Raw genomic sequence first — 15500 nt, 5'->3', positions numbered from 1 at the left:
AAATGAATAAAATTATAATTCTAAAAATTATAAAATTTATTACTAATATTAGAATTTATAATACGAAAAAAATAAGCAGAGATACAATAATCGATACAAATGTTTAATTGAATGTCATCTATGACTATTCACGTGAAATATAGCGTTATATTTTCGATACGATTTCCTCGATTTCTCGTTTTAATCACGCACGTTCCGTCCACCAATCACGAAAGCCGCTCGAGAAACGAGACTCATTTGTTAAACCAATTACCGATTTCGTTCCAACCACATCATCCCCCACCCTGCCGTTTCCCGATTCGAAATCAATGCTGTCACCGCTCTAATTGCAACGACAATTAATTTACGCGAGCTGGCCGCCGTTGTTTAGATAATTGCGCGAATTACATAGAACAGCAATACACAGAGAATGTGTCTAACGTCATACCGTCGACACGATTCAAAGTGCCTCGAAATCCAAACCCATCAAAGGTTTTGGTGCACCAACGTTGTTGTGGTAATTAGGAAATAACAGTGAATGAAAAGCAAACGCGATGAATTTGAACCAGAACGAAATTATCACCATGATAAAATTCACTTGAAAACATAAATGATCGGCAATTGATTGATATATTCATATTAATTAAAAGAGAATTTAAAGAAAATCGATGCATTTTAAAGATAAAAAATCATTTAAACGAAAATAAATAATATTTTTAATGATTCTTTTGTATATTTAAAAATTCAACATTATATTTTATATTTTATTATAATTTTGTTTTCGAATAATGTGGAATTCTCTACGTATAAAAAAATTGATACATGATAATGAAAGTAAAAAGAATGTAAAAACCAGACAGTTTATTTTACATAAACTTACAATTAAACATTTTTATATTTTTGTTTATATATAATACATTTTGGCATTATTTAAAACATTTGACGTTAAATATAATTTTTATTACAATATAAAATAATGAATTAGATATTTATTTAAGCAGCACTTTAATTTATAAAAATTTTTATCTTAATTCGTTTAGAAGTTAATTCGTCTATTATGGATTATGTAGAATTAGGTTAGTTTTTATACATGTACAAAGCCTCGAACATATCAAATCTCTCCAAATATAAAATTTTAAAATAATAATAAATTTGAAAATAAAAATTGGACTACGTATGTAATATGGAATGTATTCTTATGTAAAATAATAAATATTTCATAAAAATCAATACAGAGTAACAAAAACTTTATAAAAGTAGATTATATTGAGAGATAATATTGAGAGAAATATTTGAGTTCAGTTTCAAAACAACATTTGTTACTAGAAACTAAAATAATTGTTTCAAGCAACATATTGTCCATACTCGAATCAGTTTGTTTCTAATAGTGACAGTAGAAAACTTACTTTTTGTAGGTGTAGTATTTATTATTATTAATGGTAAAAAAAAAAAAAAAAGAAATGAAAAGTTGATTTGATCAAATTTAGACTATTAAAAATTCAAAGATATGCAATTTATGACATTGAAATATAATGATTTATCAAACAACATTATTTTTTTTTATCAAATATAGAATATTTACGTACTTCGCTTAGACTTGCAACTATCGATTATTGATATATCTTATCGATATCATTAGATATATATAATATCCTATATAATATCATTATATGCATATGTAAGATAAAAATGATTAAAGTTCTATTTAAAATTATAAAATTATAATTAAAGTTATATTTTTTCTTATTCAAAATTATTAAAAAATATTAGATTTAAAAATATTATCTTTAAATTTAAAATTAATAGGTTTCATTAAAAAATTATATTGTAGTCTACTTTAATCATTTCTATTCGTGTTATCGATAATTTGAAATTAGCATAGTTTAAATATATCGAAAATTCAATGAAATATCATTAATCTATAAGTAATTATTAAAAATATCTCTAACAATAATTTAAAATTAAAAAAAATAAAAATTTCAATTATTTTTATTCGTTATCGATAATAATAATCACAATTCTAATTTTAACATTGATTTTAAATCGAAAAACTGATATAAATTAGCATAGAATAACTATTAATTACATTAAAAATTTTACAATTAGGCTACGCGCTCCGTGATTGACCAGTGTTTTGCTAATAACTCGTTAACAAAACCGTAACGAAAGTTTTTGCAAAGGAAAATGTTGTTTGAAATTATCTCAAGAATCTCTAGTTTACGAATATTCCAGCATTTTTGAGATCAATTTTATATATTGAAATATTTTTTTTGTTATCACAAGTTATATTCTTATGTTCCCTATTTTTATTTAATTTTTACTATTTTCAATAAAAATATGCAATCGATTATTATAGCAATACAAAGAAAACATTCAACAAATAACAATTTTTTCAAAAAATATAAAATATAAACAAAATATTCCTTGTTACTTTAATGAAAATGCAATTTAATATTTCAATAGAAATATAACAATTCAATATAAGTAATTATTGCATGAAATTCTCATTCGTTATATTTTAACGATCCCCTAACTATGAGTTCCAGAACTTCTAACTTCTTTAGGGAGTGGGAAAATATAGAGTGGAGAAATGTGGAAACGAATTTGTCATTTTGTTCATTTAAATAAGAAATAAAAATTTCATTATTTTTTTTAAATTTCTTTCCTATTTTGATTTGTAATTTCAATTTTTGAAATGAATCACAATACTTTTGTGATTGGAATATAGTTTATTATAATTTCGCATAAATTTCTATTCAACTATTTAAGTATTTAAGTATTAAGTATTTCGATATTTTTCAATTATTTATCGTTCTATCTACCGTTTTCAATAGATGATCAAATCAAATTTACAATAGAGGAAATACATAAAAAAATAGAACTAAAATGAAAATTTATTTTCGAATTTGGAAATTTCAAACAAGTATATTTTTTATATATTACATATTATTGGAATAGTATACTTATTATATATATATATATATTTCTTATATATTTTTACATATTCGACATATTCTATGGGCTATATTTTAGAAAATGAGAATAAGTTTGCAACGATAAATGTAAAATTAATTAATCGAGCACTATTTTAATAGTTTCTTTATATATCATGAAGTCTCGTGAAGCACAGAGATGATTCTATATACAATAATAAGTCGAAAAAAAAAATTTTTTTTATTTGAAACTTCATGTTCGAGTCGAAATTTGAAAATTTTTCAAGGACAAACAAAACGACTAAGAAAATTTTTGTTTTCTGTAAACAAAAAATATAAAATTTGTTTTTATTTTCAAAATCAATTCTCCAAAGATAAATGTTAATATATTAACACTTTAAATATAATGCTTTACATTACATATGTAATAAATATAATTATACATAAGTATTTTATATCGTTTTTAAAAATAATGGATATACGTAATATAATATTTGACAATGTCTCTTTACTTTACACATTTTTGACACATTGTAAATTCAAATCTATATCTTTCTTTATCCCTTTCATTATAATTGTTTCATCGAAAATATTTTCTTAAAAAGAGGAGAGAAGAGGTTAAAAATTTCATTAATTCCAAACTTCCAAATATCTTTAAAGAAAATTAAAAAAATTTCATCATTTGAAAAATAATGATTTCTATGATTAACATCTTCTAATCAATATAAACTAATCAATGTGTTCTATATTATTAATTCAATCAATGAAGACACCGTGTTATCCTTCTTTGTCCACTTTAACCAGCTGACATTTAATTATTGAGAAGTGTTATAATATAGAAGCAATGCATCAAACAACATGCTCATTCACAATACGTCAACATGTTAAAAAGATTGATCCTTTATTCGAAACTCATTGTTATTATTTAATACGTTCTAAGGTAGATTATACATATCCCATTATTCATATTTATATGTTTTTTGACGATTTAAAAAAATTTAAATGTCGAAATAATTTTTCACTTACCTTTCTGTATGATCGTCTTCATTTTGAATAATGTTAATAAATTATAAAAAATAGGATGCAATGCAATCTCTTAAAAAAGTTCGAAACAGGATTCCGACCGAGAGATTTTAGTTCATCAAACATATTTATACGAATTATATTTATTGAAGATAACAAAAAAAATAATAGAACATTTAAAAAAACTGAATAAAGATATGAAACAAAATTAGATGACAATACTAACAACAGTCCGATTCGTAATAAATCGAAATAGTAACGCACTTTATAAATCAAACTAATTAGCCCATTAGGATTATCGAAAGAGCTAATTGACAATATCACCGGAAAATTTAATCGATGTTGAGATAAAGACGATATAAAAATATTTTTTAATTAAAAAAAAGTAATAAAAAGAATGAAGACACTTATTTAAATATTAACAACAAAATAGATATATATGAAACATTAAGTTGTAAGTATACTTACTTATCTACATATAAATTATAAGAAATATAAACATATTATCCAGAGAAATATCAAATTCATATTGTGAACAGACATAATGAGTAAAAATAATGAAGAAATTGAACAATTAATTAATCGAAAGTTTTTTTCATTTTTTTTTTTTTTCATTTCACGTGTACCGTAATCATTATAGATTTTTAATATCTATTGTAAGTTTTTAATTACTATATTTTTTTTCTTAATAATTTCATAACAAAATTCAAAATTTTTGTTAAAAAATTGTTGTACATCCAAATTGATATTATATATTAATTTCGTTATAAAATTTTTTTTTATACGCATGATAAAAAATTGATGACAAGAAAAATCGTGTCTTTATTATTTTTAGATGCGAATAGAATTTATATTATTAAATGAAATCAAATATAGTTGATTTCTTTTCCTACTAAGATACTCTGATTTTTCTCTTTTATTACAACATATTGTTATTTTCATCGTTTTTAAAGAAAAAAAATATTAATTCTAAGAATAATTTTACTTATTTGTTGTATCATATTTTTATACACATACACATATAAAATATAAATACAGTAGACTTTCTCTTATTCGGCCTCATATTAATCAGCCAACAATCACTAACATATCATAATTTCTATATGTTAATTTATTGATATTAATAAATTGTTATATCTAAATTACATAAATTTTTTATATATAAATAAGAAATATTATATGCATATATGTACATATATATATATATATATTTTTATTATATTTACAATTTATGATTAATTATCGGATTATTCGACTATTATTATATAATATTTGTTTATCAATCGTAAAAGTCGGTCAAGAGGAAGTCTACTATAAGTAAATATTTCAAGTTCGCGGTATGTATAAAGTGTGCCTATCTCGCCATCTGGTGAAGTAGAATGTAACTGTTTAAATAACAAAATTAATATTATCGACTGTCGATAATTGTGATTGCAAATAGAACGATATAGCAAAACTATATCGCGAATATAAATTCATTTATTTATTATGATGATTTTCGTTCTTTATAAACAAAATTCAACAATTGTATTCAAGAATATTTATGTTTTCGTAAATTAGTTTTAAAAAATAAATTTTATCAAAAGTAGTGTACTATTATACAAAATCATTGTTTTTTTGTACACATTTCTATCAATATTTATCGCTTCAACTTTGAAATAATTATTTAATTAAAATATAAATTAAAATATATATCAAAAATTAAATTCTATTTGATGAGACGCAATAAACTTACCCGTTTGTAGAAACGCATAACGTCTATTAGATTAAATATTTTTATATCTTAAAGAAATTTAAAAAATAAACTTATACATTTGTTGATAATGATTTTTTTTAATTATTTGATTTTTTTTTAGATATCTGCGAGATTTAATTACATCAAATTTCAATAAATATATTTTTTATTATGTTTTATTCTTTTATCATATTTCAAATTATAAATTTATTATATAAAAAATCGTAATATAAATTATTTTTTCAAAATATTTAAAACAATCAAATTTTATGTCATGAATACTCGCACATATCTAATATTTCGGATTGCATTATTCAAATAAGATCAAAAATTGCGCATATAAATGTATAGTAATAGGAAAATGTCGACTATAATGATTAATATACTGAATTTAAATTTTTAAACAGTATATCATTTTCAATCGATTAACTTTGATCAAAATATTTACGTAAAATATGATTTGTTTCTCAAACCAAAAAAAAAGTTTTTTAAATTCTCATTATAAGAGTTTCAAGCTTAATTCATCATAAGAATTCTATAATTTGTAACAAGAATAGATATACAGCTAAAATAGCAAATATATATGTATATGCATGTATGTGTGTGTGTATGTGTGCGCGCGCGTGTATGTGTACGTATATACACAGATATCGTAAAAATTCTAATATCGAACCTTGTAGACATCTTTTCTCACAAATGCTAATCATTTATATACTTATGTATAGATAAAATAAATGTACTATTTACTCTCGTAAGAAGGACTAAAAGTTTTAATTTATAACGTAATGTATGTTATAAAGTTTCATTTTTGATTGAATCAGCAAAAAATAGGTTTCAGCTATACTTCCTATATTTTCTATAACAGGATGCTCACGCTGGCACACGTCGTTCCAATCCTTCACGCTAGCACGTAGGAGATAAGATCAATTGCCACACACGAAGCTTAACCTTAACTATATACACGCGTATCGCATTTGATTTTAATCTCTCGCGAAAAGTAACGCTTTGACTCGTCATACTACTGATAAGAAAAAGAAAAAAATATATGGAATGGCAAATCCTATCTTCTCTTACGATATAATAATTATCAGAAGTAAGTAATTCAACTAAAATCACTTTCTTCTTTATTTTTTTTTCTTTTTCTTTCTTCGTTTACAAATTTCCAATATAAACAACCTTATTAAATTTTATCAAGTTAAAAAAATTTACTCGAAAAATTTCAAAAAATCTATTCAAATATCTTGCAACAAATATTAAGAAGAGAAAGAAATGGAGTTATTTTAAATTTCTAAAAGATATGCAAACGCGATTGAAACAAATTGTTTTCTTAATTGCACATACGTTCGAACGCTTGAGCGTTCAACGATTAGATTTATCATTCCATTTTTTTTTATATCTTATTAAAATCTGTGAACCTTTTAATTATAATTCATGAATATAATCTATCTGTACATTCACAACCGTTCAAATACACAATAATATCAACATATTTAATATTGGACCATTATAAATGAAAAAAGAGGGTGCTTAATAAAAAGATTTACACTCATTACACAATACCGACATTTCGTGAAATTCTATCATAAAAAAATACATATGCACAAGACTATCTTACAAATCTTTATTCTTCTTTCCATTTTTTTCCTATTCTTTTTTTTTTGTTTTTTTTTATTTTTTGTTTTTTTTTAATTCAAGAGATAGAAATAAAGTTAAAATATTAGTTACCAAATACGAAAGAAACTTAAAATGTTAAAATCGATGAACCGGTTGATATTAGTAACATTATGCGAGGAAGGAGACAATTGATATCACGCTACGACGCGTTTCTCAGAAATTTTATTTCTGTATTCCATGAAAAAAGAGAAATCGTTTCACCATAATTCTCATATATTCCATTTCATTCAGTCATTATTTATATAAGATAAGATATTACAGTAATTTGCTATGTACGAATTAATTTCAGCTACTTCCATATCAGATCTGACTCGAAGATTGATATTTAAAGACTCCGACCTCAGCTCTGATTTGAAAACAACTTGTCTATATAAGTCCATATTAAATATATTTTACAATAATATTATCATTGTACATGAACAACGTACGTTCTACACCTCATTTTTGCATCTTAAACTAATCAGTGCACAAAGAATAATTTTACTTTTTATCAAAGTAAAACTACATTAAAATAACTATTCTATGGTACCAATACTCAATACCATTAAATACATTAATTAAACATGTATTCATTCTGATAATGAATTTATAATATAGTTTGATCTTTCGTCTGCAAATTAAAAAGAAAAATAATGTTCATGTACACTGATTAGAATAATGATCGGCAAGAAGGTGTCAATTTGTTAAAATAGACGAGGGGACTGGATTTGTAACCCCAATGTGTGCGCCGCCCTGGTACCTGCTACAATAAAATCAATATTTTATAACAAAGTCATTCATTCCAAACAAGTATAATGTTTTGACAATGTTTTCTATGATTCAATTTGCTTTTCAATCATAGATTGACATTATTAAAATCTATAAAAATCTATACAAATTTCATACCATTCATTCATGTGTATTATTAAATAATTTTTTTTTAAATGTATTATGCACTCCCTTATATCAATTGAAAAAACTGAGAATATATGGAAAACTAATCTAAATAAAATCTCCTTTTTTTAAATCTTAATTAAATCTTAATTAATAAATTAATTAATAATAATACATATCATTATTAAATTGCATGATTATATCTCATAGTGTTACTTTGTATTTATTACTTTATAATAAATATAATTATTCATATTCACTTAAAAATTAGAATCCAAACAGACAAAAATAATTATATACTTTCCTTATATTTCTGTAATTACTTTAAAAAATACAATCCATACATTCTCATTTTTTTCTATTTGAATTTTATTTGACAAAAAATGTTAATGCTAATGAGACAAATCAAAGAAACAATTATAAAAAAAAATGCTTACATGAAGTTGATAAACAGGCAAAAGGAGGTTATTCCTTATTTTCTTCAGTAGTAGTGGTATTAGAGAGATTTTGAGACTCTGACGAAGATGAAGGTGGTGCCTCTGTTGTTGTGTCTGTTGCATCTTGACTCGAATCCGAGCTATCCTTTATGTCCTCCTCCTTTTTTTCTTCACTGATACTAGAACTCTTGCTTTCTTCTGCAAAATTCTCTGATTCTTCTGCAACTTTTTCCTCTTTGAAATTAGTATCAAGAGTCTTTTCAATAGCTTCTTTACTTTCTAATTTTGTAACACCTTTGTCTTCGCTGTCTGCCAATTTTTCTGTTTCCTCCTTATGTTCATCCACATCCATTTTCATAGATTCCTCTTCAGAGTGTTTTTCACTTTTATTATTAGCTGCTTCTTCATCCGTATTATTATCATTATTTTTTTCTTGCCTTTTAGGACGCCCGCGTCCACGACCAGTACCTTTTGTCGATGTATCCCTTTTTTCTTTTTTAGGTGGAGATGGTACAGGTGTTGATGAAGTTAGGCCTCGTGCTGAACTACGTGTGCGCCTTCTACCTTCAACTTCTCCAACAGATGCATTTAAATCCTGTAACAAAAAATTATTTATTAAATTTTATTCTTAATTCTAAATTAATAATATTGAATTTTTTTGAAAGTAATAATAATGAATTCTTACATTAAAGTATAACTATTATTAAATATTATATATATTAAAGTGTAACTATGATCAACATAATTGTGATGAGAATATTAATGAGTAAAACTACTTCACTATCTCCACGTTTAAATAAAATTTTTCTATTTTAAAAAAAAACAACAATAAAATTCATATTTTGTCTAATTGTTTAATTAAATAAAAATGTTTAAAATGAACTATAAAAATATATTAAAAAAAGGAAAATATTAATTCATAATTAAAATAATAATAAAAAATCAAACAACCGATCTGTGAAACATAAGTAACAATTCATAATTGGCGGCCACAACATGTATTAGCGGGAATTCTTCCCCTCCAAAGACTTGAGAGAACTTCCCCTCACCCCTACTCCAGCCCTTAGCATCCCCACTCTTTACACCCTTCTGTTCACGTAGCAATGTTTACGGGTAGGCTAAATGGAGGGAAATAACGAAGCGAAGGGATGAAACTTTGGTCACTTAAATTTTCAAAATACAACATTTAAACATTAAAAAAATAAACTTTTATTATGTGATTTAATAAAAAGATATGACTTAATAAATAAAATAAGAAAATGAAAGAAAAAAATAAACGAAAAAAACACGTGATGTACCTTTGTGACTCGTTCCCCTTCTTGAGCCAACCTTTCTAATGTAGAGAGTCTTTTCGTGCCTCCTCGTTTATTTTTCGTTGGACTTGGTTTCTCTTCTGCTGAATGATCCTGAAAATATTTTATTATTGCGTTTTAATAACTTTTAATGAATAGAAACATTTGAAAACTTATAATGTTCAATCGTAATTTAATGTAAAAATAGCATCAATAATACAAAAACGAATTATATCCGATTTAAAGATTATGTTAAACTAAAAGAAAAACACACAAATGTGATGATAATTACATTCGCGATAAGACTATCAAGGACCGTTGAACTACGAGAATATACGCTAAGTTTGTTTAAGTTTCCCGCCATTTTGCCAAGTCGATATGTATTTCTAGCGTCGTAGCCTCGAACAATGTTAAGAGAGAACAAGTTTTTGTAAGAAACCTCATGACATATGTGGAATCAAAATCTATTTCCCGCCTTTTTTTTAATAAGAGTTTATTGCATTAACTAGAATCTCCCTTCATCATAAGAATCACAAATAAAAAACATCCACCATCTTTGCCAATGAAGGACAAACGGCGCAGCTTTGAAAAATCACTGAGCCTGTGGTTACGCGCAATAAGGCACCCGTGTTTTTCAGCTGTATAGTTTCGTAGTTTGTATAATCACTTTCCAAATAACGTTCCTTCATTGTAATACACGCTATTCTATCGAATTTTCGAGAAACTAAGTATCTTCTTGTATTTGAGGGGCGCAACACGCCGCCTTAGCATGAAAACTCGGCTTGATGAAGATATTTCTCATGCTTCCCTCTGCTTACCTTTGATACATCCTCGATGTTGTTATCATTTTTGTTCTCCGCCTTAATCTCGGACATTTCTTCGTAACTGAATCACTCAAAAACACTGGAAAAACCGCAGTTTCTCAACAAGAATTTGTGCTGAGCCCGGTCGCACTGTTTATACGATAAGCAAAGATGGCGGTTAGCGTGGGTCACGTGACACATCGTCAAACGCAGAGCGGGAGTTCAGAGCGCCGCCTTGTGATTAACTGAGTAATTTGACACGTAGCGACGCAACACATATCGAACATTTTAAATTTAATCATTTAATTTCTATTTTGTTATTCTTTACTATTAAATTACTATTGATATCGTTTCATCGACTATTACAACGATAAATTTTTCTTTAAATTTTTCTTTGAAATGTAAAAGTAATTAAATATTATTAAAACGAAAAATATAAAATATATGTTGTTATACATTTTTTGTGATTATTATTGAAATACATTTTCTCGTATATTTATCGTATAATATAAAATATTTTTTAATTTATTTCTGAATGTAAATATAAAAGATGAAAAATTTTTAATAATTTTCTTATAGTCGATGATTTAATATCCAACATAAACTGCATTTATACGAATTTACTTATTAATAACTAACATTGATAAAGATATACATATAGATATACATATAGATATACAAGATATCAAAATAAAGCAATATCTTTTTTTTACTTCAAAAACTAATGAATACGTACAATGATATAAAATTAGATCATATCAGATTAACGTATACTATACGAATAAATGTTTATCGCTTCAGGATATAATAATTGAACATTTGATCATTGAAAAACATAAATGTTGAATGTAGTTTTCTTTTCATACAGTTTCTCATACGCCATTATCATTATTTAATATTTTAAATGATTATTATTTTAATTAATTATCACGATAATTACTTATAATAAAAGATATTACCAAACATATTAAATTTTTTTAAAATAGATATGTTCTTTAATACCAATTTAATGAGTTGGCATTCTTCTAAACCAAAATCTTGCTCTAAAATCATCGCTGCACGTTAAGAATGCTGGAGCTGTTGGAGAATGAACAATCAGTCTTACTGGACCATTATGTCCTAATGATAATAATTGTTTTCTAGATGCATTCCGAGAATTCCATGCACATAATGATGTTGTAGCTTCATCAGGAAACATTACATAATCTTCAGTGTGATTAAAAATAGCTTGGGCTTTATGTTCTTGTTTGCCTATTAAAAATTATTAATCAATTACAATACATTTTTTTATGATATTAAATTAACATCATTCATATGTACTTTTAATATATTTAATGTTTTCATATTTTACCTGTAGTTCCAGCACCTGTATATGCTATTAAACATCTGCTAGTAGACAATTCCCATAATTTAATTAAAGAATCTTTTCCTGATGATAATAAATACTAAAAACAAAATTGTAAGATTAATATTAATTACTTAATTTTTTATATTTTAAATATATCAAATATATATATTTCAAATATTACAAACCTTTCCATTTCTGGTAAATGTTACTGAACATACTTCATAGCCATCATGTGCTTTTACAAAGGTATTTATACACCGATTTGATACACCATCCCATAATTTAATACTTCCATCTTTACCTGCTGAAGCATAAGTTTTTGCATCAGGAGAATATTTAATACTAGTTATTCCAGCAGTATGTTGATGACTTGGTATACTACAGACGAAGCATTGTGCTGTATTAACATCATATAATCTCACTACTGAATGATTAGTTCCAACAACTAAAAAATCACCAGTAGGATGGAAAGATAAACATCGTATTTGATCTGCATCAGTAATAGTTCTGAATGCCTTTTTAACACTAGCTTTACTAAAATCAAATAGCTTAATAGAAAAGTCTCTGCTTCCAGACACAAGAATAGGTTCTCTTGGATGAAACTCTAAACAAGTTACTTCTTCTAAATGATCATAAAGTGTTCTTATAACTGGATGACCACCTGTTTGATCACCTGGTGCCATTTCATCTGGTGCAGATTTAGCTAACATTCTATCCACATCTAAAATTTTAATTGATGCATCTACTGATCCAGTTGCTATTAATTGACCATCTGCAGAAAATGCGCCAGCTCTGCAATTTCCTTTATGAGAAGTTACATAGGCAGTCTCATATTGTGCAGGTTCTGGAGCTTGAGTTTGAGCTTCTGTTTCAAATTCTAAATCTAAGCCAGGCCCCAAAGTATTGTCAAAAGTTGATGTGAAGGAAGATAAATTACTTGTATCTTTTTTAGAACGATCAGGTTCATGAGCTAGTCCAATTAACATTAAATGAAGTAAACGATCTGATGGAGGACATGGAGGTTCTGCTTGGATTATATTTGACAATTGCACAGCCAGTGTTTGATGTCCATCATAGAATAGTTGACTAAAACATTTATTATAAATTATTATTAATTTTCAATATAATCTTAAAAATAAAATTAAAAAAACATATTCGTAAATTTTATAATTTTTATAATTTAAAAAAACTTTTATTTTCAATATTTCAAAAGAGCAAAAGGTAATTGACATATATATAAAAAATAAAAATATGTAACCTTATCATAAGTCTATAAAGGAGTTCTCTGCTTTTTATAATATTCTTCGGATCCACTTCTGGTTCTTTCATAATGTATGAATTTTGTATTTACAATAAATCAAAGTATGTTACTTCTTTTCAATATAATGCATTAAATCTGTAGATAAAATATTTTATTAATCGAATTTAATATTTGAGGTTATATTTCTTCCGTATAATTAGTTTAATTATACGAAAAATTTCATTTATCATTGAATTTTTACATATCCAATTTAATAATTTTTTCCTAATTAATAAAAGATATTTATCAATAAAAGTATTCTTTTAAGAACAAATAGACAATAAAAAATAGTATGTAGAACTTGTCAGAATGGCCGATGTGCACGAATGTTCTAAATTGAAAGTAAATTTTCTAAGAGAGAAGAATAAGTCCATAGCAAAACGTAAGAAATTATTATCTTCTGATTATATTATTAAAAAAAGACAACCTTTTGATACAAAAAAGAAACGCGATAAAGATATATTTATTACCAATAAAACAAACTTTAAGGTAATTTTTGCTATAAGACTATTATAACCTTTATTTTTAATATTGTTAATTGTGTGTTAATAATTTTTATAATAAAACTTCATTTATACAAAATTCATCTTGTAACTTTTTATTATATTATTTACCTATCGAAATCTTATAAATTTAATTTATTAATTTAAATGTTGTAATTTATTCAATTTTTTGTTTAATTTTATATTTATATTAAATACATAATTTATTATACAGTTATTTATTCAAACTAAACAAAAATAATAAATTTAAAAATATTTTTTTATTCTCATTAATCTTTATTGATTATTTTTTATTTTCTACAATGCTCAATTTTCTATAAGGCTCAATTGAAAAAGTGTGAAAAACTCTTAAATAATGGCAATTTTGAAGTGATTATTCATGGTCTTGGTTCTACCATACAAAAAGCATGCAGTTTGGCTTTACAATTAAAGGAAATACATTATGGTGGTATAGAACTAGATATCAAGACATCTACAATATCTATTATTGGTATATAAATATTGCAAAATAATATATTCATGATATTGAACACTATAATAATAATTTTATATTTATTACAGATGATTTTGAACCTCTTGATGATAATATAGATTATGAAACAATTAATCGAAATAATTCAGCAATACATATTCGTGTTTATAGAAAATTTTCAATAAGTACCCTTAAATATCAAGAATGAAATATAATTTTTCAAAAAATATTGAAGATTTTTTAATAAACAATTTATTAAATAAAAAAAATTTATAATATGATAAATGAAAATCATATTAATAATATATAAAATCAAATTAATAATTATATCAGATTTAATCCCTTTAAAATGATATTTTCTTTACATGAATTAGTACATTGGCTGGGACTGACAATTTTTGAAATATGGATAAATTTAGTTTCATTAACAATCTTCACTGTGTTATTAGCTCTTAAGTTGGATGATAATTATTTCTTGGGTCATACAGGATGGTGGATAGTATTTTCACCACTTTTTGTTGCAGATGGTTTGAATACTTATTTTTGTGCAATTATTTTCATAAGAATGCATTTGGAAGGAATGACTAAAGCTGCTATTTTAAGAGCATTATGGAGTATTATATTATTACTTTTAATATTTGTGTTTAAATATCTTTTGTGTAAAAAACTATCAGGTCAAAGTCCTTTAGAATATTCAGAAGTTTTAAGTCCTATTTTTATTCTTTTGCAATTAATTGCAGTTAGAGCATGTCAACTTCATTGACTATTGCAGAATATTATTATCTATAAATACAAAATTCCAATAAAATATTCATCTTAACTATTATGTATGTAAATAATTTATATATATAATATAAATAATTATTACCAAACTGTTCAAATTATTCATGTCTTATTTCATTATCTTAGTAATAATATTGTTACAAAAATAAAGAAATTATAATGTGAATAATAGAATTGTATTTAAAAGTTTAATTTGATAAAAACAATATAAATATAATATTGTAATAAAGAATGATTTATTTATACTATTGTCTTTTAATCTATTTAATAATTAATAATATATTATATAAAAATATGCAATAATATAAACAATGTTATTAATAATAAAAATTTGAATTACAATTA

At 24.7% G+C, this 15500-nt stretch overlaps 4 protein-coding genes across 7 annotated transcripts; 2 read left to right on the top strand and 2 right to left on the bottom strand.

Annotated features, from left to right (window-relative positions):
• Positions 1 to 6412: 6412 nt before the first annotated feature.
• On the bottom strand, positions 6413 to 11213 carry LOC108000368 (myoneurin). 4 transcript variants are annotated; one of them, XM_017060648.3, is made up of 4 exons: positions 10765 to 11213; positions 9953 to 10060; positions 8655 to 9249; positions 6413 to 8086 (listed from the first exon to the last, which is right to left on the bottom strand). In XM_017060648.3, exons 1-3 carry the CDS (start codon positions 10819 to 10821, stop codon positions 8683 to 8685), a joined length of 732 nt encoding a protein of 243 aa, XP_016916137.1. In that variant the 5' UTR covers positions 10822 to 11213; the 3' UTR covers positions 6413 to 8086; positions 8655 to 8682. The 4 variants fall into 4 exon arrangements, with proteins under 4 accessions (XP_016916137.1, XP_028523673.1, XP_028523674.1 ...); XM_028667872.2 differs by having other exon boundaries at positions 10239 to 10992; XM_028667873.2 differs by having other exon boundaries at positions 6413 to 8083; positions 10239 to 10992.
• Positions 11214 to 11434: 221 nt separating this feature from the next.
• Positions 11435 to 13493, bottom strand: LOC108000507 (cleavage stimulation factor subunit 1). Its single transcript, XM_028667871.2, has 4 exons — positions 13356 to 13493; positions 12283 to 13183; positions 12101 to 12194; positions 11435 to 12000 (listed from the first exon to the last, which is right to left on the bottom strand). Exons 1-4 carry the CDS (start codon positions 13424 to 13426, stop codon positions 11756 to 11758), a joined length of 1311 nt encoding a protein of 436 aa, XP_028523672.1. The 5' UTR covers positions 13427 to 13493; the 3' UTR covers positions 11435 to 11755.
• A 213-nt stretch (positions 13494 to 13706) lies between these two features.
• On the top strand, positions 13707 to 15400 carry LOC108000508 (ribonuclease P protein subunit p20). The gene is made up of 3 exons (XM_017060881.3): positions 13707 to 13886; positions 14222 to 14390; positions 14462 to 15400. The coding sequence occupies exons 1-3, from the start codon at positions 13707 to 13709 to the stop codon at positions 14578 to 14580; spliced, it is 468 nt and encodes a 155-aa protein (XP_016916370.1). The 3' UTR covers positions 14581 to 15400.
• On the top strand, positions 14722 to 15400 carry LOC133665596 (transmembrane protein 203). The gene has a single exon (XM_062086309.1). The coding sequence runs from the start codon at positions 14722 to 14724 to the stop codon at positions 15133 to 15135; it is 414 nt and encodes a 137-aa protein (XP_061942293.1). The 3' UTR covers positions 15136 to 15400.
• Positions 15401 to 15500: the final 100 nt, after the last annotated feature.

Source organism: Apis cerana, linkage group LG16 (genome assembly GCF_029169275.1).
Source record: "Apis cerana isolate GH-2021 linkage group LG16, AcerK_1.0, whole genome shotgun sequence".
Lineage (NCBI taxonomy): Eukaryota > Metazoa > Arthropoda > Insecta > Hymenoptera > Apidae > Apis > Apis cerana.
Note: the sequence above shows the minus strand (reverse complement) of the source record. Positions and strands in the feature narration are given on the sequence as shown.